Genomic DNA, 20656 nt, shown 5'->3' on the forward strand with positions numbered 1-20656 from the left:
CTTGTTTAATTTAATACTGCAGGGCTTCAACTAGCAATTTTGATATTAAAAATGGGAAAACCTTGACTTTAATATTTCTTTCATAATTTTTCCTAAACTAACTAAAACCAGCTTTTAAAGCCTTTCTATCAAATTTATTTTTTTAAATCTAAAACCATAATTAAAATGTACTATCTCTCTGTCAGTCACAGACCTCAAGTATTTATACGGTGACTGTATTTAATTCAAATTTGAGGCAAATACAGTCGGCTAAATATGAAAAAAGTGTGGCTGTTGACAAGCATGTTGTCATCTTTTATTGCACTTTATATTGCTAATATAAATATAATATAACATGTACATGTCTGTGTGCACTGTCTCTTCACTGCCTCCTTTTCAAATCTTTCCCAAGAAAACTCACCCTGCTTTGCTCTGACAAGGCAACAAAGCTGTAACATTTTATAAAGCTCCAAATAATATTTTTTCATCAAACTTGTGTGGTCAAACTTTTTCTAAAAGGTTTTTGAGTGAATATTGTATCAAATTACATTCAAGTTTTAAACAATAATTATCTTTTTTTTTTCATTTCTTACATTACAGTACTGTGTTGCTTTATTACCCAAAAGTGTGGTCCTAGAAAAATATTTCCTGAAAATATTTTTAAATTACTATTACTTGGTCCAATTTATGACAAAAAATGTTACTTTATTTTAACCATCTGGCATTATATTGCATATCACAGAGATTTAACAATTACTATAAAACTTTACAAATATTTGGGATGTGGACACTGTCAGGGATCATACAGGCCCAAGTGCTTGTGTCTTGTAATAATTATTTTTGCAACCATACATTGCTGCAATCCTATAATTAATGCATTGTTATGACTCTGTCACTGAGATGATGAATTCTGAAGCTTAAGCATCACTTTTCTACACTTATGTATATTTTTTCCTCCAAATACATTTTGTTACAGTTGAATTAAATCCACTTACTTTTATAGTTATATTAAAATCTGCACCCTCACTAAAAATAACCTCTTGATGAACTCACGCTTGTCTTTATCAGTGCGTCTGACGTCAGTCGTTTTAATTGGGGAGTAAATGCTCTGACAAGGCATGCGTCACTTTCTTTGTACATCTGGGAGAAAACTCTCACACACATTACTATAATTATCACAGCCTTTTGTACATTGACACAGCCTGTTTAAAAGACAGCAGGCCTGAGACTGTGTCTGTGGTCCATATTGGACATGCAGGACACATTAATAAATAAAGTTGCCTTTATGGACTCTATTGGAGGGTTTGTGGGCGCTCTTGGTTAAACAGGCCTGTGGCTTCATTGTTATAATAAAAGCCTAATGTTGTCTTTGTCAAATAAACTGTATCTGATAGATATATTACATGTGAGATTCAAATGCAAATAAACTAGACATAAAAGACTAATATGAGTGCTGGTCGTTGTTGACCATGAACCCTATTGAAACATTTCACTATAACAAATGAATGCACACTGTATTTAACATCCTGGTCCTATAATGTGTCAGATATGAGGCTAGTGCACGTGCAGGCTGAGAATAACATGCATTAATTTAAACACACGCATGGAGATGATACTAACAGGTCTGATTTGTGCAAACTAGTCAGCACCATTGGATCCAGCAGACTTACTTTCACACCGCGCCTCCTCTCTCCATCCACGGAGACTAAAACATCCACATGTGGTGATGAGGACGGTGGGTAGCATGGCTCAGGCTCCAGATGTGCAGGACACATGAGTTTCTGTGCAGCCTCGCTTTGACGAACAGGTGAGCGCGTGGATCGGATCAATAAATCCACACCATTTGCCGAGGCTGCGTGTCCGCGGCGGGCTGTGGGTCAGATATCCTGGCTGGGTTGTGTGTTTGTATCCGTGATCAGGAGGAGGGTGTTTTTCTCTAGCGTGGTCCGTGCACGCGCAGGTGAGAGCAGAGATGTGTGACGGCCTTTCCTCCGCAGTGTGTAAGCGTGTGTTTTCCTTCAGTCCGAGGTCCTGAGGCTGTGCTGTGTCCCCTCACCGAGCCTCCACTGATCTCCTCTCACCTCCTCTCTGCCTTTTTTCTAAACGCTTCCTCCCCCCGGCTGCGCTGACGTCACCACGACGGCAAGTTGTTGATAACCAATCATATGTTCTTCCCGTGTGTGTATGTGATGCTCAGATGTCGCTTGCACTGTTTTAACTTTGTGTGTGTGTGTGTGTGTGAGGAACAGCAGCTATGCAGTGGAAATATTTGATTTTATTTTTTACACTTTTTAGGGTTATAGTCATGTGGTGTGAAATTAAGAACAAAACTTGAAGTCAATGTACTCACTTTTTTGGAGCCTGCATGCACATATTGTATATAAAACTAATCAAATAAATTAAAAATAATTAAAACTGTTTGTGCACTTCGAAAATGTCTGACTTCAGCGCACCCCAGTGTCCAGTGGTAGTAAAATCCAAGACAACAATGCACATTTAGATTGTGCTGAGTGTTATCCCCAAGGTCAAATATGTTGACATTTGACCAAAGTTATGCAATTTTAAACAACCCAGTCTCAACAATGTTGGCATTGTACGTGTCTGCAAACCACGGATATGTTAAGTTTCTTTGTTATTATGTAGTACTGTGGTCCCCAACTGATCCAGCCACGGGGTCCAGATTACTCCTTGGTCATTAGTTAAAGGTCCCACTGTTTAATATATTCAGTGTCATTCTTGCATTTGGCCATGTCATAATCTAGTTTGCTGTCTCTGTTAAGAGGCTGTGCGTTAGTGACTCACTCCACAGCAGAAATGGCACTTCAAAATAAAAGCTCTGTGCTGGAAATTTAGTACTTAAAAATAAAGTGTTTTTTGTTTGTTTGGTTTTTTACAAACTTGACATGTTTGCGAGTCACTTACCGTCCATTTAAAATGGGCCCATGACCCACTTTTGGACCACGACCTACCAGTTGGGGAATCACTGATGTAGTGGATACGTTGAACTTTAGGTTTGTTTTTAGGTTCAATGCTGTGGTTAACGTGATTAGGTTCAGGTACAAAAACCACTTGGTTATTGTGGAAGATTTTGTCTTAAAGGTCTAGTGTGTAAGATTAAGGGGAATACTTTGTCAGCGTGGGTTTTCTCTGGGTACTCCAGCTTCCTCCCACAGTCCAAAGACATGCAGATTGGGGATAGGTAAATTGGTGACTCTAAATTGGCCGTAGGTGTGAATGTGAGTGTGAATGGTTGTCTGTCTCTATGTGTCAGCCCTGTGATAGTCTTTTGGCATTCTCGGAACCCATCAGCTGTATGCTGCGTCTGACTTCAGGCAGACACCGCATGCAGCCTCTGGGGGCAGACCCCCGATTTTTTGGCATTCCGGTTTGATTTAGGCGTTCCGACTTCTGTTTATATATAAGTAAATATGCTGAACCATTGCGATGGATTCAGAGTTTGCAGTGACGCCAATTATGTTCCGCCTCGTTAGTTCACCGCACGGACTTTTTAACGTGGCAACAACTGCAGCCCAACGTGATTGGTCAATATCACGCGGACTACAAACAGCCTACAACCGGAAACCAGGGCTCTTCCACTCTTCTTCCGGAGGCAAGATCTCCGGGGTTTGCCTACAGACTCTACATTCACTGAATGTATATAAAGACTACACTTTTGGTGGCACAATCCCAGCTGGAAACACAGCGATGTCTCTGTAAAAAGTAATCACTTTTTGTGGCAGATTCCCCAGTGGAAACACAGCACAGGCTGCTATAAATACCCTGCAGCGATGACTCACTAAAAACAACCTATTTTGGTGTTTGTTGGTCTTAAGGAGTGCTCTGCAGTGGTCTAAAGCTTGGCATGTGTCTCGCCAAGGTCTACCACCACCCACAATCTCATCCTGATGACACAGTTAGCTCATATACCATGTCTCTTTAGAAATGTTGCTATGATACATATGAAACATACAAATTTAACCATGCCATCATTTTTTTTTGGTGACTGAGCTGGTTAAAAGCATCTTTACAGTATAGAAAAGTGTAGCACAGAACAATCTACATTTACTTGAGTGAATTAAGCAGCAGTTGTTTATTTTTCTATGACAATGAACACAAAGCAGCTATAAAATAAGAATCTCCCAACATACACTGTACTCACCTCCTCTGTGTTCAGAGTCCTGAAACCAGCCCTCCCCTGTCAGATGAGCTGGATCATCTCTGTCACAGAACTCAATGCTGCTCCCTTTTTTAAAAATGATTTGGGCCTCGTCTATCTTCCAGTCCGCTCTCCCCCATGCCCTCTGACCTCCAGCATCACCAGGCTTGTTTCGGAGCTAGAATGATGTGATTTACTCATATTGCATTTATTAGTAGACCATTATTACATTTATTTATTGCAATGATTGTGTGATTACTTTTCCCATCTGTGGTACCCATTGAGGTCCATCCAATAAATTATTAAATAAATTAATATTTCTCACTTGTTTACCAAAACCAGCAGTGACACTTGATTTTCCTCTTAATCTGGTTTGTTTTTAAATTAGAGGGGCAGAAAATCCTTTCAGTGCAACAAAAAACTGTTGCTTGCCCCTCGTGGAGATTTGTAGGGAAGCATTACAGACTCTAGTGAAACACTGAGGAAACACTGCCCTCTGCTGCTCAGATGGTGTCCACACTCCCACTGTGGGGAGATGACCAGTTGAAATATCATGTCTTGTCCTGACTGATTTGTCTTCCACTTGAATGAAACAGGGCAGATACACTGACTTCTTTTTCATTGAATAAAGAAACAGGATTATTTTTTGATAAGGCCAATGGAGGAATAAACTGGATACCAACAAATGAGGCTTCATGTAAATGCAGATCAAAAAGCTTGTCTCATCTCTCTTGGGGGGATAAACATCCTGGAATTACAGTTCCTATAATTTAGGGGCTTTGGGGGATGTAAACAGGAAATGGAATTACAGGAATTAGTTGTAGGCCAAAATTTTGATGATTTTGTTTTATTTGTTTCCATTTTAATAAACTGACACCGGTAAAAGTATGTCGAATTAATATCAGCAGTTAATTTTTCCAATGTACTCTGACATACAGACACACGTCACTAGATTACTTTGACACTAAAGATAATATAAAAAAGCAATGATTCTCCATTAAGTTCTGTAGTGACATGGAGTTTCTTTTTCAGTGATTTCTAACTGAATTTATGGATGCTTATGGATGGACATAACAATGATGAAGATCATAATCATAATGATAAATACAGCTACAAGCAGCAACCGCAGGTTCAAACCATTTACGGCCACCAGAAGGAAGGAGCTCAAATGCCAAAATCAAAGCCACAAGCAGCAGTGTGCAGGTTCAGGCTTCACAGAGCTGAGTAAAGTCACTTCAGCTGGTTTCATTTCATCCAAAGGAGTCAGACCAATTACACATTTCTTTCACCATTAAAATATATGCAGCATTTTGATAACTGGACATTTTAAGTCCCGCCTTTTGCTCCCCTTCATCAGATGTGACCGAAACTTGGTGGGTATTCAGGACTGAGTGCAAGATGACTCCACTGAGTTTAATCTGGGGTCATATTTCTTAGGAGCACTTGTACATCACTTCCAGTTATTAGGCCAAGTTTGATGCTTATAGCTCATGCTAGCCCACAGCAATTGAGGCCACAGCACAAGACGACATATAATAACAAACCAGCACAAACTCAATAGGGTTCTGCCACTTTGGTGCTTGGACTCTAGTGATGATACTCTCTAAATAAATGTCACACTGAATCTAATCATGAGGCTAAGACCAGGGTCAAGGGCCAAGTGTTGCTGTCTAGGGTTTTTATCTGCTGTCATTCAATTGGATGAGATGTTGGCTTTAAGTCGTAATTCAAGATTAAGAACAGATGCATGTTTCCAATATGCCAGGTAGTACTACTGATCATCTTCACAGATTAAAAAGGTTGCATGCATGACATAAGAACAATGTTAGCTTTCACTTTCATTTTTTTTAATCTACCACTGAATTCCCTTCTAGAAAAAGACTCAGCAGTCAGTTGTGGCCTCCCAGACACAACCCTGCCCTTCTGATCACAGCTGCACTTAAACCCACCCCACGCCTACACTAATCTACATTTCACAGCAGCTTTCATGCCCCATCTACATCTACTGTGATAACATCCAACTTGACCATCGATTTAAAAAGGATTACAGATCAAAAGGCAAAAATCATTTCTTGCATGTCAAGTTGTGGAAGAAATTTAGAGCTTCATGATAAAAAAAAAAAAAAAAACATGAGCCAGATGAGTGTGAGAGGCAAAAACATTTTAATATAAAATACTGTAGAAGGTAATGAGACTACATGATTAGAGAGCACCATTTTGTAATGATGCAAATGATTTATCTAACACATGACACATGAACTTTGCCTTAGTGAAAGTGCTTCATATAAAAATCAGTGGATGTCTTTATGTACAAGTACAAAAATTGAAATACAAAAACAAAAGACAGGTAATGCGTCAAAATATGTCAGAAACCACAGAACAAAAATCTATGTGAATGATTTTAAGTAGCACTATACATTTATTTTCAGACAGGATTCTTCCGCACGTCAATTAATGCATTGTTTGAAGTCAGTGGTCCGATGTTGAGGCTGGATCTGCGGGACTCTCTGCGAGACTTCACCACAGGGAGGGACGTCGGCCCGAAACAGGACCCCATACCAGTTTGAACTACACGGTTAACAGGAACGTCCCCACCCGCTCGAAGCCACAACTCCTCCATGACAGCAGGCTCCTCTGTGGGGAGAGAGGAGCGCCTCCATGTGGACGGGAGAGGGGTGTTCACCAGCTCGCGCATTTCCTCCCTGGACCTGTGTGGTTTGTCAGACTGGCCCATCACTCTGCCTCCTGGGCTGTCCTCACGGCAGCGGGTCAGCTTCTCCGTGCTGCCATGCTTACCATCAGATGCCACAGCTGACAGACAACATGTCAAAATGACAGTTAGATATCAAAACATACGTCAAGATAAAGATCTGTGGGCAAAATATATGATCAAAGAAATAGGATGTCAGATGATCCCATGTGTGAATAAAATTGTAGCATTCAGGCATGAACCACAGCACATAAAAATACTACTAAACAGTGGTGGTGTAAAGTAATCAAGTACATTTACTTGGGCACTGTACTTAAGTACAGTTTTGATGCACTTGTACTTTACTTGAGTGTTACCAATTCAAGCTAATTCATACTTTCACTCAACTACATTTCAGAGGAAATTTTATTCTATATTTCAATACAACTATCTGATAGCTTTAATTATGTTTCAGATTAAAATTTTACACAGAAAATCTGAGAGTTTATTTTTTAACAGTGTTAATGGTAATGCAACAGTGATAATAACCAGGTAATATAGTGTATGATACAGTGGCATTACAATGACAGGGGCCACTCTGCTGCCTAATATGCACTTTTACTTTTGATACTTCAGGTAGTTTTTGTAACTAATATTTTCCACTTTCACTTACATAAATTGTTGAATACTGTTAACAGAGTACTTTTACAGTATAGTACAGTGTGGCTTTTACTTAAGTAAAATATCTGAATACTTCTTCCAGCACTGCTAAACTGAAAATTAACAGATTTTTTGAACTAATAAGAAACTAAAAATTCTGGCAGTAAAACTGCCTGTGTTTGTGATGTCATATTTGTACATGTCAAGAGGCTCATCATAATGTTGTTTGTAATGCACTGTTGTGTTATGTGACTGTGATATTTTGAAAATTATTATTATTATTAGATTATTTTGCAGAGTTTGGAAGTTTGGAAATGATCGATTGCCCAGGAACTGAAAATGGACTTAGTGTTTGTTCCTGCAGTTGAAACTCTGATTGTTTTGAGTCATATTTTTTTGGACTTCCAAGTCTTCTGTGATTGTAAACTTAATATCTTTGGACCTTCAAGTCTTGATCAGACAAAACAATGTCCCCTTGGGCCTTGGGAAATTGTGATGGGCAATATTTTAGACCAAATACCTCGATATGGATATTGCAACGATATTGTAGAGTTGACTATAGGTGCTTTCACAAAATATTTACACAATGAGATTTTGATAAATAATCATCAGTAATGTGGATATAATGACTCAGTAGGTAAAGGCAAATGATAGAACAAATAGAGCAGTCTGGTAAGTTCAGAAATTTACATCACTTTACCGTAATGCAGCCTTAAAAACCAAGACAAGACCACACTTATATTATTACGATAACAAAAATCTAAGATGATATCTACTCTCACATCACAATATCAATATAATATCAATATATTGCCCAGTCCTGATTAGACTGGTCACCAGTGTTTGTGAGGTTGCATGTGTTAAGAGTGTGTATGCATGAACAAGATGCATGGGCGTATGTGTTTACAGCTCATGCAAATGTGGGCTTGTATACTTTATCTGCCATTTTATGCATCAAACGACTCAGATTAATTGAGAAAATAAGGGACAGAATAATGCATGATGAAAATAACTAGTGGCTGCAGCCCTAACATGCTGTGGTTATCTAAATTTCTCCCAGCAGCAGGCCATAACTGAGCTAGTGACGGAAGGGCAGAAAAATGGAGAGAAGATGGAGATGGACTAGTTACTGATAATCTATATAGTGATCTGAAAGACAGTAATAATTTTAGAAGGTGATTTGCCTGAGGATGTGTGGAAGGGTATTTGCACCTTAGTCATTTTTTTAATACCAAGAAACAAAGTATGGCTTAATAGCACAGATATCTGAAGCCATCTCACTGCAAGCTGTAAACACAATGATTATGATCATCACAAATATTGAAAGCAACAAAAGTTTTGATCTAAAAATACTTCTCAAATCATTACTTCTACCTTTTGCATACTCCTTTGACTGGCTGACTGAGCCACAGAGCTCCCTCAGTTTGTTGCTTAGCTCCAGATTTGCTGCCTTGTAGTGGTTCAGCTCCTTGCTGAGGTTATGAATCCATCCTTCATACTGCCGCTGCCTTCCTGCCAGGCCCTCGTCCATTTGCTCTGTGGGGACAAGAGGACACACGCACGAGGGTAGGCAAATATTATCAGTTTTATAGGATGACGACAGAAATAATCTAATAAAAAACATGACGTGTAAATATGCTGCATACAACAACTAATGATATATAACTTCACTTTCAGCACCAGTAAACCTAAAATATATCCAGTATTGATCAAAGAGTGAGGAATTTATATTATATTTTGAGTGCTGCAAGTACATAAACGCATGCATTAGACCTTTTATAAGTGAGAGAATTTTTTTCTGTAAATAAGTCCATGTGATCTGCACCTCGACACTGCTGCAGTAAGAGCTGCACACTCCTCTCATGTTCTTTCTGCTGTTGTGTGAGCCGGCGATCTGTGTCCAGTTGTGTGCGATCGAGGGCATTCTCCAACCACTGCACCAGCTTCTGCTGCTCATCCAGCTGCATTTCCAGCTCAGCCAGGGCGAGCTGTAGCTTACGCTCCTCCTCACGCAGAGACACCACCTACAGGAAGCATCAACACTCTTCAGCGTACATACAGAGGAGTTTACACATAAAGAGTCTCACCCTGCGTGGTCTGACACTGCTCAATTTTCTTGTGAATGAGTGTGCAAGTGCTACCACTACTAATAGTCGTTAAATGTTATTGATGTTTAAATGATATTAGTGTAACCAACTAGCCAGCTTCTCTAAAAATTGTAGATGTGGCATTTTGTAAGTAAGGTCACAGTAAAAACAAGCTGAATCTTGCACAGACCTTGTCAAAGTACTTGCACAGCAGTGCTCTGGTCTCAGAGGCAGACAGGTAACTGAGTTTGGCCATAAGGTTCATCTCCCACTGGGAGAGCATACTGGCAGAAGCCCTGAGCTGTCTCTGTCTCTGAGTGATGGCCTCATTCTTGTATTCAATAGCTGCATCCAGAGCCTCGATCGCCTCGTCCAACTGGAAAAGTGTTCGCTCCTCCTGCAACCATCAGAGGAAACAGATGGACTTAATAAGAATGTGAAAATGAACACACACACAGGTAATATCACAGCTTGCAGTGAGGATGTTACTGCTTGTCACACGTTTTCTAGTCAGTTTCTTTTACTGCCATGTTAAGTACTTAATGTGCACAGCAATTACGCATTTAAAAATATGTTCAGGTATCAGTGCTATGAAAACACAAAAACATCCTATCCATTGTTCAGAGGACACAAAGTGTCTTTTTTCTGTTGCTGTTTTAACCCCAGAGTGATATCTGACCTCAGGTGAGAGCAGGCTACCCTGCCGCAGTTTATCATCCAGCTCCACTCTCTGTTTAAGTAGTGAATCCTTCTCTTGACGCAGGTTGGAGATCTCTTGGCGAATCTGTTGAGAGTCTTGAGCACTGCTGCTGCGAAGAAGACCATTCCTCTCACTCAGCTCTCGCTCAAGTGACTCAATACGCCCTGTTAGTGTCACCAGGTCTTTACTCAGGGCCTAGAGGGAAGGTGAATAAAAATGTTAAGCTTTTACCAGTTCTCTGTGTCACTGAATGGAGCTGTTTGTGGTTGTTAAATACCTGACTGGAGCGGAGCCTCTTGGTCTCCAGTCCACTTCGCTCCTGTAGCAGGGCTTCTTTCTTGGCCAGGATTTGCTCTCGTTTAGTGAGCTCTCCTTCGAGGTCTTCCAGTCCTCTCCTCTGTTCCAGTACCCGCTCCATTTCCTCATCCAGCCAGCGTTTTTGTTCCTCTATCTTCTACTCGCAGGGAGTCGGGACACAAAAGCCCACACATCATGCAGAAATAGAGACACAGACACACAAACTGAAGCTGCAGGGAAAACTCACAAGCAACATTCTTTACCAAAATGACACATTCTTAAAAATCAAACCACTGTGTGATAAATTTTTTTCTGGGGGTTTTAAGAGCAGTTTGTTTTGTGTGAATTCAAAGCTATTAGAAACATTTTCTCCTTAAAGGGATAGTGCGCCCAAAAATGAAATTCAGCCATTATCTACTCACCCATATGCCGACGGAGGCCCTGGTGAAGTTTTAGAGTCCTCACATCCCTTGCGGAGATCGGCAGGTGTAGCGGCTAGCACACCTAATGGTAGACAGCGCCCCAGACTAACGTCCAAGAACACAAAATTGAATCCACAAAGTACCTCCATACTGCTCATCCATAGTGATCCAAGTGTGCGGCAGCTGCGACATAAAAAGTTGTTTCGAAAAACGTCATATGAACTCTGTTTTTAGCCTCACTGTAGCCTGTAGCTCTGACTGCTTCTCTGTGCTCCGCGCTCACGTGTGCGCGCGCTCAGGGTGATCTGTGATCTCTGAAGCAGCAGTCTCGTCAGTACTGATATCCAGATTCTCAAGTGCAGGCATCGCCAATTCCCAGTCTGAGCAGCAAAGCCTTTCCTCATCCGTTGGCATTGCTTTGCATTTGAAACAACTACACCACCAGGTTTCCAGTGCTCGACTCCGGTATTCTGCGGCTGGCTGAGGCTCATGAGCTGCGGCGGCTGCTTCGTCCAGTAGCCTGAGTTCCGTGCGTATACTCGGGCTCAAACAAATACGGCTCAACAAAGAAATGCTGTTCCTCCTCAGTTTCAAAGTCTTCAGACATGTTGGGCTGTCCTTTGCTAAAAGACCATAGTGCAAATTATCTTTTAGCTACTGTGGTTACCGTTGTCTCTCCCTGCGGTGCATGTGTCACGTGATGTAAACACGGGTAAGCAAAGCTCATGCTTTCGCTGGTCTCACGCAGACGCGCACACGTGAGCGCGGAGCACAGAGAAGCAGTCAGAACTACAGGCTACAGTGAGGCTAAAAACAGAGTTCATATGACGTTTTTTCGAAACAACTTTTTATGTCGCGGCTGCAGCACACTTGGATCACTATGGATGAGCAGTATGGAGATACTCTGTGGTTTCAATTTTGTGTTCTTGGACGTTAGTCTGGGGCGCCGTCTACCATTAGGTGTGCTAGCCGCTCTCCCCGCCGATCTCCGCAAGGGATGTGAGGACTCTAAAACTTCACCAGGGCCTCCGTCGGCATATGGATGAGTAGATAATGGCTGAATTTTCATTTTTGGGTGCACTATCCCTTTAAGCTTCCTGTCCTCCCACCTGTTGTTCTTCCAATGAGATGACAGAGCCGTTACTGCCGCTGCGTCTCTGCCTCTGGAAGGCAGCGATCTCCTCCGTCTTTATTCTCAGGATCTTTTGCTGCTGCTCGTTCTTTATCTCCAGTTCCTACAGAGGGGGTAGAGGGGTGGAAGAAAGGAAGACAAAGATCAATTACAGGACTTTTATTGAACAAAACTAAAATCTCTGCCTTAGAGATTTACAACCTCAGCTCCAATAAAGTTGGGACATAGTGTAAAATGTATGTAAAAACAGAATTCAATGACTTGCAACTCCTTTGCAACATACAGTGGGGAAAATGAGTATTGAACACCTTATTGTTTAATACTTAGGCACCTTTTTAGGGTGCCTATTGTCATCAGGCCAGGGACTACAGCTGGATATTAGCCATGTTGGCTAAAGCTGCCCTTTTTACTGTTATTTCTACAGTCAATTAATTGGGATTGTCCACAATACTATAAACTAATAAACTAAACTAAACTAAACACATAAAAAAATGTATTTACACATATTTACAATACAGCTATTTACATGAAGTTTAGATCTGACATTGGTATTAACTCAGTAAAACTCTAAAAGTAAAGAAATCGTAACTGTCAATCCATAAAAATTTACGCAACAAAGTGTAATGCTCTATTGTGAAGTGACACCATTTTTATAATCCTTCAATCCTCAATCCAATCCTTCAATAGTAATAAACAAAGTAAAATAATTCTGTGGTTGAAAATACAGTTATATTCAAACATATAGCTGCCACTCTGCTGTATTGGCCTGAGGTACCTTGACTCTGTGAGTTCTCCGCTGCATCTCACTCTCCAGACGTCGTTTCTGCTGACTCTCCTGGCGCAGCCGCCTTTGCAGCTGCTCCTGTTGCTGCCTCATACTTTGGACACTTCGCTCCAGCTCCAACACCCGACGTTCGCTCTGAGCAGGAAGGTTAGCGAGACGAGCGGTATCCCTCTGACGCTGGCTGAGAACCTGAGAATATGAAACCATACACATTTTGCTATACACAGGCCTCAAGTGTAAAAATATTAAAGAGGAATAGTACAGTGTTTTGTGCATGGGTTAAAAATAGTATCTAAGCAGCACAAATATATTCTTTCAGATACCACACAAATCAGCATCACCAAATCCAGAAGTGTGGCAGTCAAACCTGAACTTTGCTCTGGGCGGCAGCTATCTTCCTGCGACACTCCTGTGCTCTGGTCTTGTCCATCGTGCTGATCTCTCTCTCCTGTCTCTCTAGATCCTGCAGCTGCCTCTGGGCCTCCTGCAGTTCCTGTCGAGCCTGCAAAGCATCACTCTCCAGAGCAGTGATCTTGTGGCTGTACTGCCTGTTCAGGGCCTGTGCATCTTTACCTAAACACCAACAATCAATGTTTAAAAACACAGAAGTAAATCTCTATTTGGAAACGATGCAGCAAAGAAATGGCAATGAGATCGAAGCTGCTACCTGTTTTGACCAGCTCCTTGATGAGTTCCTCCTTCATACGGATGGTGACAGACAGCTCCCTGATTTTCTGCTGTGCCTGAAGAAGCCCCAACTCCGAAACGGCTTCAAAACCTTTCAGACTTTCACGCACTGACGTCTCCCCGGTGCTGGAGTTGGCTACACAGAGATTTGAGAGAATACAAAGAAGGTCAGCAGGGTGGTATTATGAAGGTCGGAACAGAGCTTTGAGGCAAGTGCACCCTGCATATGGCCATTAATTGGATGTAATATGAACCTTGGAACAGAATAGAGACTAAAACCAAGCAACAAAAGCACACTGAATAGATTTTAAAAGCCTGAGGTTACCCAGACTCTAACATGTAACATCTAAGCACAAAAGGAACCAAAACACAATAAAAGGCTGTATTAATCATCATCCTGTGTGTGGCTAGTGTCTCAGAATTTTACTTTAGGATCTTTCTGTGAAAAAAAAAAAAAATCCAGGATCTCTCAAACCTGGAAATGGACACGCTCAGTCCAACAAAAACTGCACACCGAAACATCAGCGGAGCCAAATTTTAAGCATGCAAATTGTTTAGAAAGACGTCATGGCCTTTGGTTGCATATCACTTTCCTGTGTGTTGAAGTTTATCAATGTGTGAACATGTCAATAAAATCACCAATTGGATAAGGGAATCTGAGGTTGTTAGACTCACATGCTTTTCTGGCTAAACAGGGGTGCTGGTCTGGCTCAGGCAGAGATATGAGACCTTTACCACCAACTGCTAGTCCTCCTGCCAGCATGTCCCTCTTGGTCCAAGTAAGGTTCACATTTCTGGCAAAATCACAAACATTACATCATATACAGTTCATTTCACACATAACATTTACACATTTGCCCAGTGCTGCAAGCTCATCTTTATAAACATAACATACTTGCGTCTCTCGTGGCTGAGGTTGAAATGACTGCCCTCTTCTTCTGTGTCCTGCATGTCTGCTCCTCCTGGGATCTCCTGCTCCTCATAGAGGCTACCATCCTGATCACCACAGGGCCCATTACCAAGGTGGCCTACTGGACTGACCTGCAACCAAACACAAACACACACACACGCAACCTTTTTTAAACTTCTAAACCCACACAGCACCACAGGCCGAAACACTAGCTCTGCTGGTCCGTTACCTGTCTGTATGTGCCTCCATTCTGACTGTGCTGCATGGAGCCCATAGGGGCCGTGTGTGGCCGCGGTCTCAAGTTAAGGCCCAGGCCCATAAGTCCTGGAGTGGACAGCAGACACTGCAGCTCTGCTATCAAGTCCTGTTGCTCCTGCAGCTTATCACTCTGAGACATGAGGAAAGCAATCAAATAAATAACATGTCAGCTAAGGCAAGAAACAAACATGTAGAAAATCAGTGTGTGGGTGGGGATCATCACCCTGCTCACAAGTTGGTCCATAGTACTGCAGGACAGCTGTTTAACCCTGCAGTGACTGCACATGTTACATAAAGATGAATGTGGCATGCCATGACAAAACTGTGAAACACTACACTAACAAAAAAAACTATTTCACTGCATCTCACCTGCTGCTTGTACTGCTCCATAGCATCCTCCAGAGCTGCTAAAAAGTCTGTGTTCTCTCTCTCCAGCCGCTGGATCTGTGCTTGAAGCAGGACAATACTATCCTCTTTCTCTCCATCTTTCTCGCTTTCATGCTCATGGCTCCACCTCTCCTCCGCAGCCTCTGGATCCTGGGTAATATGTTTTATAACAAATTAATACACATATCAGTGCTGATAACTCAAAGCTCTGACTGAAACATTTAAGTTCTCATGGCACTGATGTCCTAAAAGGTATCGCTATTCATCAAAATGACATATTCAGAAGTATTTACCATGACAAAAAAACCTTTCAAGCCCTAAAATGGCTCACATGTAACTCTACACCTTTGCTCTATTAGTATGCACTGATCTATGCATATGCACATTGAAACCCACCTCTATCTCCATCTGCTACTCTCATAGCATACCTGCTCACCTTTAGCCCCTTTTCCACTGGACAAAAAACCCACAAACATCTAGCTTTTGTATTTAATGGGAAAGGTTACAATGGGCATTCACTCTCATGAAAAATCTGGCTTTGATTGGCTCAGATTGACAGTGATGCAAATACAACAAGCAGGTGGACGCGTTAATTTTGGCCCCATTATGGCATGTTAGGCCACAGGATAGTAGACCCTGGCTGTCTGAATCCGTGTTTCTGAGTCATTGTCATTGACAGCGTTGTTGATACACTGCAGTTCAAAGGCAAAAACGCTCAGCTGTGGTGCTGACTGCTTCTTTTGCTCATGATATATCTCATAAAAACACTATACGGATATGTGAACAAGGTTAAAAACCTCATTGCAGGGGAGCTTTAAATATTTCCTCGGGAGATTGAGAGACAAACCTGGTTCCTCACAGATGGCCTTCCTCTCCTTAACGCGACACTGTCTTCAGTGGAGCTGTTCTCGATGCCGCTGTCTGGTCCTGAGGCAGTGGTCAGTCCACTCCGCTCCTCCTCCACTGAGCACAGCCACTCCTTCACTCTCAGACTCTGTTCTGAAGTCAGAGCCCCTTCACTCTGCAGCTCCTGCAGCAACCTGTGATATATTAATGAAAAAGAACTTAAATAAAGGAAGCACTTATACCTCTTAAACCTTAATGTACTAAAATAAAGCAAAACACACATCTCACACACAACATAGCTTTATGATGACAAAAAACTAATGTAGACTAAATTAAACTCAATTAATCAATGTGCTTTAACCTGTAAGCAGTGTCTGTGCACGTCCTGTAGTGGGCGCTCTGAGCTTGCAGTCTGCTAATCTCTCCCTCCCCAAGTCGAGGTCTCCTGTTTGGGTCAGCGTGAGAAATGATGCGGGTCTCTGAGCGCTGACGATTTTCAAGGGCCCTGCGAAGGGCCTTGATCTGTTGCTCCAACCCCTCCACGCGATCTGGCTCACGCTTGCAGTTGATTGTCGCTTTGTTCTGAATGTTTCTGGCTCTTGTGGCGTAGTTTAGTGTATTCAGGCTTTCATCAAAGTCTGAGGAAGACGGACTGATGCAGGCAATCATCAGTGTTTTGGAATTTCCTCCCAAAGAGTCTTTTAGGATTCTGGGTGAATGAAGGATTATAAAGAGACAGTGAACAATTTATGTAAAAATAGTATGATAAAGTATCTCAGGGTATGAAATTATTAAACAATGTACCTTGTGATTTTAGAATCTCTGTATGGTATGTGAGAGCCTTTCCTCTTGGGGTCCCCCAGTGCCCCGATAACATTTCCCAGAGCCAGAAGACCACTGTTAATCTGAATACTCTCTTTCAGTCTCTCTCCAGTGTTCCCTGTCCTTAAGATGCGCTCTGACCCAGCAAGATCAACAAAGTGAAACTTGGAAGACAACATCTGTGGTCCAGAGTTTGTAGCAGTCCCATAGAGGCGCGAGCTTCCCCGACGCTGGTCCATGTACACGGTAAAAATAGTGTGTGACCGGCTGGAGTTTGGATTCATCTGGGTTGCACCAGTGTGCCTGGCTGTGTTTCCTGACTCGAGTAAACTCAGCACCTCATCAAGACCCTCCACTTCACACTCCTTCACACCACACAAAACTATGAAGTCACAGAGACAAAAAAACATGAAATGCAGATTAATACAAATTCATAGCAAAACCACAAAGACATGATTAAAGACCAATTAGACTGTCTATTCTGTACCAATGTTGCCTTTATCCTCCCGGATGTGGATGTCCTTGCTGGCTGTTTCCACCTCCAGTAAGTCCTTGAAGTCCTCTTTGTAGACCTCCAGATAAGAGACTCGGACAGAGAAGTCTGTTAGGTCATTTTCATCTAACAGCTTGAAGATATCTGCAACAGCCCTGGGGATGATACCCTGCTCCTCATCTCTGAAGGAACCTATAAACACAATTAAACCACATGTAATTGTACACAACTGGCTTGTTATGGTAAACTTAATTAGAGCAGTGTGTACTTTCTTTGAAAAGTCCAAATGTGCTGTACTGTCTACCTGATCTTGTTCTCTTTGAATCGTCTTATGCAAAACAACGTTAATTTACAGGATAAACTGAACTACAAACAAATGAAGTGGACAATGGATGGAAAAGATAAAATAAATAACTCACAAATATTAGCCTCTCCAATGGTGTAAGTCTTGCCTGAGCCTGTCTGCCCATAGGCAAAGACTGTGGCATTGAAACCTTGAAAGAAAGCATCTATGAGTGGCTGAACAGACACGGAGTAAACGTCGTCTTGACAGCAAGTTTCTTCAAATAGGTAGTCACAATGAAAGTGTCGGTCATGGCCCAGAGTAACACGACACAGCTCAGAGTCCACGGTGATACAGCTCTCATGGCAGTGTAGAAGCTCTTTAGGCAGCAGGGGACGCACTCGAACAGCAACTTGCACTGCAGAATACTCCCCTCTGCTTTGGCCACTGGGCACTTTGGGAGACATCTCTGATGCACTGCTGGAGCTCTTCTGCGTTCCTCTGCTACATATGGATCATCTTTGGGCCACTAAAGGGGATCAAAATCATCTGTCACCAAGGGTTTTTTCAACATCTCATGCTGTTCGGCTGAAGGATGCAATATGGCTTTAAGTGAGAGTGTGATTGATTACATGATAATGCCATGAACTGACCTAGCAACTCAAACTAATTTCTTGTACACGTAGACATCAATTTTTGTCAAGAGAGCAAGCAGCACATATCTAGCAAGTTATTGAGACTAAGGCTGTAAATTGTAAGCACTTGTAAACACAAATAATCACAAAAAAAGCTAAAATGTGGTATATTACCACTAAATATAATACATAAGTGAATACTGTGAGCTAAATGAGGTGGAGCATGAAATGCGTGTCATTCTCTACTGCCCTTTCTATATCAAATTACCACAAAAACTGCTCCAAAAAGTTCAAATTCCTCATTTACATTTAATAGTTATACAGGATGGAGCTTTAGTTGAATACCTTTTAAAGAAGGTTCTTGCATTCTCTGAGTACCGGTATCTTTTTCGGGTGTGGGATGACAGATCCCTTGAAGTCTGTTTTGTTTGGACTGCAGACTACTGTGAGCTGGATCACATAGTATTTAGCACTGATTCATGAACTAGATTTTGTCTTGTTTGGCTCTATGAGCTGTGTCTTGTACTCATGGTGCTACATTTGTGTTTTCTATTGTTATTAGTTTTTTGTGAGGTATCTCTCGAAGCATTGGTTGTGGGAGGTTTATGTCTTTTTTCCCCAGTAACGTTTGTGTTTATGTGTGGATGATATTTATGTATTGTGCTGCTGGATGATGGTGGATTAACATACCAGAATGTTTGGTTTGATATTTGTTAATGTGTCTGAGTAATCCCATTGGTGATGGATCAGGTAAATTTCCATACACAAAAATAATATATTCATTCTAGGGATGCACAATAATATTGGCACGTCATTGGTAATGGCTAATATCGGCTTTAAAATGAACTATCAGAATCGGCCAACATGCTTTTGCTTATTTTGCACAATGAACATAAATTACATACACTGAAAAGTACTGTATTTCATGTCTCCATCTGCTTGTGGGCCATCACAATAGGAGTATGCATGCATAATATGAAGTTAATTCCACAAGAGAAGAGACTTAATGATCACTTAAATTAGATGGGGGAAAAGTGGATATATCAACACCGGTATTGATTATCGGCCAAATAAGTTGTTATATATATCAGCATTTCAGATATCAGCAAAAAGTACAACATGGTACATCCCTAATTCATTCATTCTGTTATAATTTTGCTCTAAGGCAAGTTGCCTGTGTGAGTGTGTAAAATATAAGTGAGTATTTATCATATTAATACTGTTAATGCAAACCTAACCCATTCTGAAGCCGCTCTATATAAAACAAGTGAAAAAATGACATAGATATGAGACATGCATTTTAGTTGTGTGTTTTGGGCCCATTTCCTTCTGTGACACTGCATCCAAACTAGGATCTGATTGGGAAGGTCTTGAACATGGTATACTGATTTTAAACACAGACTCCAACTAACTTTGGTACACATACAAAACATCAAAGTTAGGGTTAACTGAGGTCAATAAAAATGGACGTAGGATATCAACAACAGATAACATTATGATTAAGAATAGTAGTAGGATGAGCTGTGACTCGTTCCTTGATTGAACCATAACGTTACCGTTACTACACAGTAACGTGAGACAACATACCGTTTATCTAACTCCCAAAGTTACTGAAATCCTTGTTCTTCGGGAAAGCTGGTTAACTTAAACTACTTATGTTCACGTAAAAAGTTGAATGCAACCGTTATAACGTTATATAGCACTTTAAACACCACGGTCCTGACACAGTAAACTTATTTTGGCCATGTTGGCAGGATGAAGTTAGCTCACCGAGCCTCTGTCACCACTGTGTGAAAAGCAAACATGTTAAGAACCGTTATCCATCACAATCAAGCTTTTTCCTAGATCCTCTTTAACAAAAAGCTTCCCTTAATCTCACACGCTGCTCTTGGTCGCCTGTTTCTCAGATAACTTCAGCTAAGCTAAAGTTAGCAAGTTAGCCAGCAGCAGTCCGAACAACAGAGTCAAAACATGAGGATGAGCCTGGATATCCTTAGATAAGTTAGGTTAAACTATCAGGTAACAGATGGGTATCACTAAAGTGCATGCATTGGTAAGGTAAGTTAACCGCTACAAGTTAACACAACTTACTTTAGTATGGCAGAAGTTAGTTCACGGACTCAGGATAACAGTGGAGTTTTTTTCTCCTCCTCTGGAGTGTGGAAATTGAGGGGCAGTGAGGAGGAGGAGGAGCCCGAAACATTTGGGCTGAATGTTGGGTGTGGTCTGTGAAGGCGTCATGGCTGCAGAGGACACTGAACCTCACCTAACCAGGGCCACTGGGCTGAACTGAGTGGGACCACAGCAGGAAAGAAAACTTAATGAAATAAAAGCACAACAAATAAAAAGTTTAAGTTAAGGTTTATTGCACATTTAGATATAAAGAGTTTCCATGTTCGGATGGGGTGGATACCCAGAAAGGGCTTTTC

General features: G+C 41.4%; 1 protein-coding gene across 1 annotated transcript; it reads right to left on the reverse strand.

Annotated features, from left to right (window-relative positions):
* Positions 1-6275: 6275 nt before the first annotated feature.
* kif7 (kinesin family member 7) lies at positions 6276-20402 on the reverse strand. The gene is made up of 20 exons (XM_033625849.1): positions 20319-20402; positions 17729-18121; positions 17304-17501; positions 16799-17198; positions 16356-16703; positions 15996-16188; positions 15131-15298; positions 14733-14891; positions 14489-14634; positions 14269-14387; positions 13574-13729; positions 13274-13479; positions 12898-13095; positions 12100-12225; positions 10549-10725; positions 10251-10466; positions 9762-9968; positions 9310-9508; positions 8859-9020; positions 6276-6946 (listed from the first exon to the last, which is right to left on the reverse strand). The coding sequence occupies exons 2-20, from the start codon at positions 18057-18059 to the stop codon at positions 6561-6563; spliced, it is 4095 nt and encodes a 1364-aa protein (XP_033481740.1). The 5' UTR covers positions 18060-18121; positions 20319-20402; the 3' UTR covers positions 6276-6560.
* Positions 20403-20656: the final 254 nt, after the last annotated feature.

Source organism: Epinephelus lanceolatus, chromosome 2 (assembly GCF_041903045.1).
Source record: "Epinephelus lanceolatus isolate andai-2023 chromosome 2, ASM4190304v1, whole genome shotgun sequence".
Taxonomy (NCBI): Eukaryota; Metazoa; Chordata; class Actinopteri; order Perciformes; family Serranidae; genus Epinephelus; species Epinephelus lanceolatus.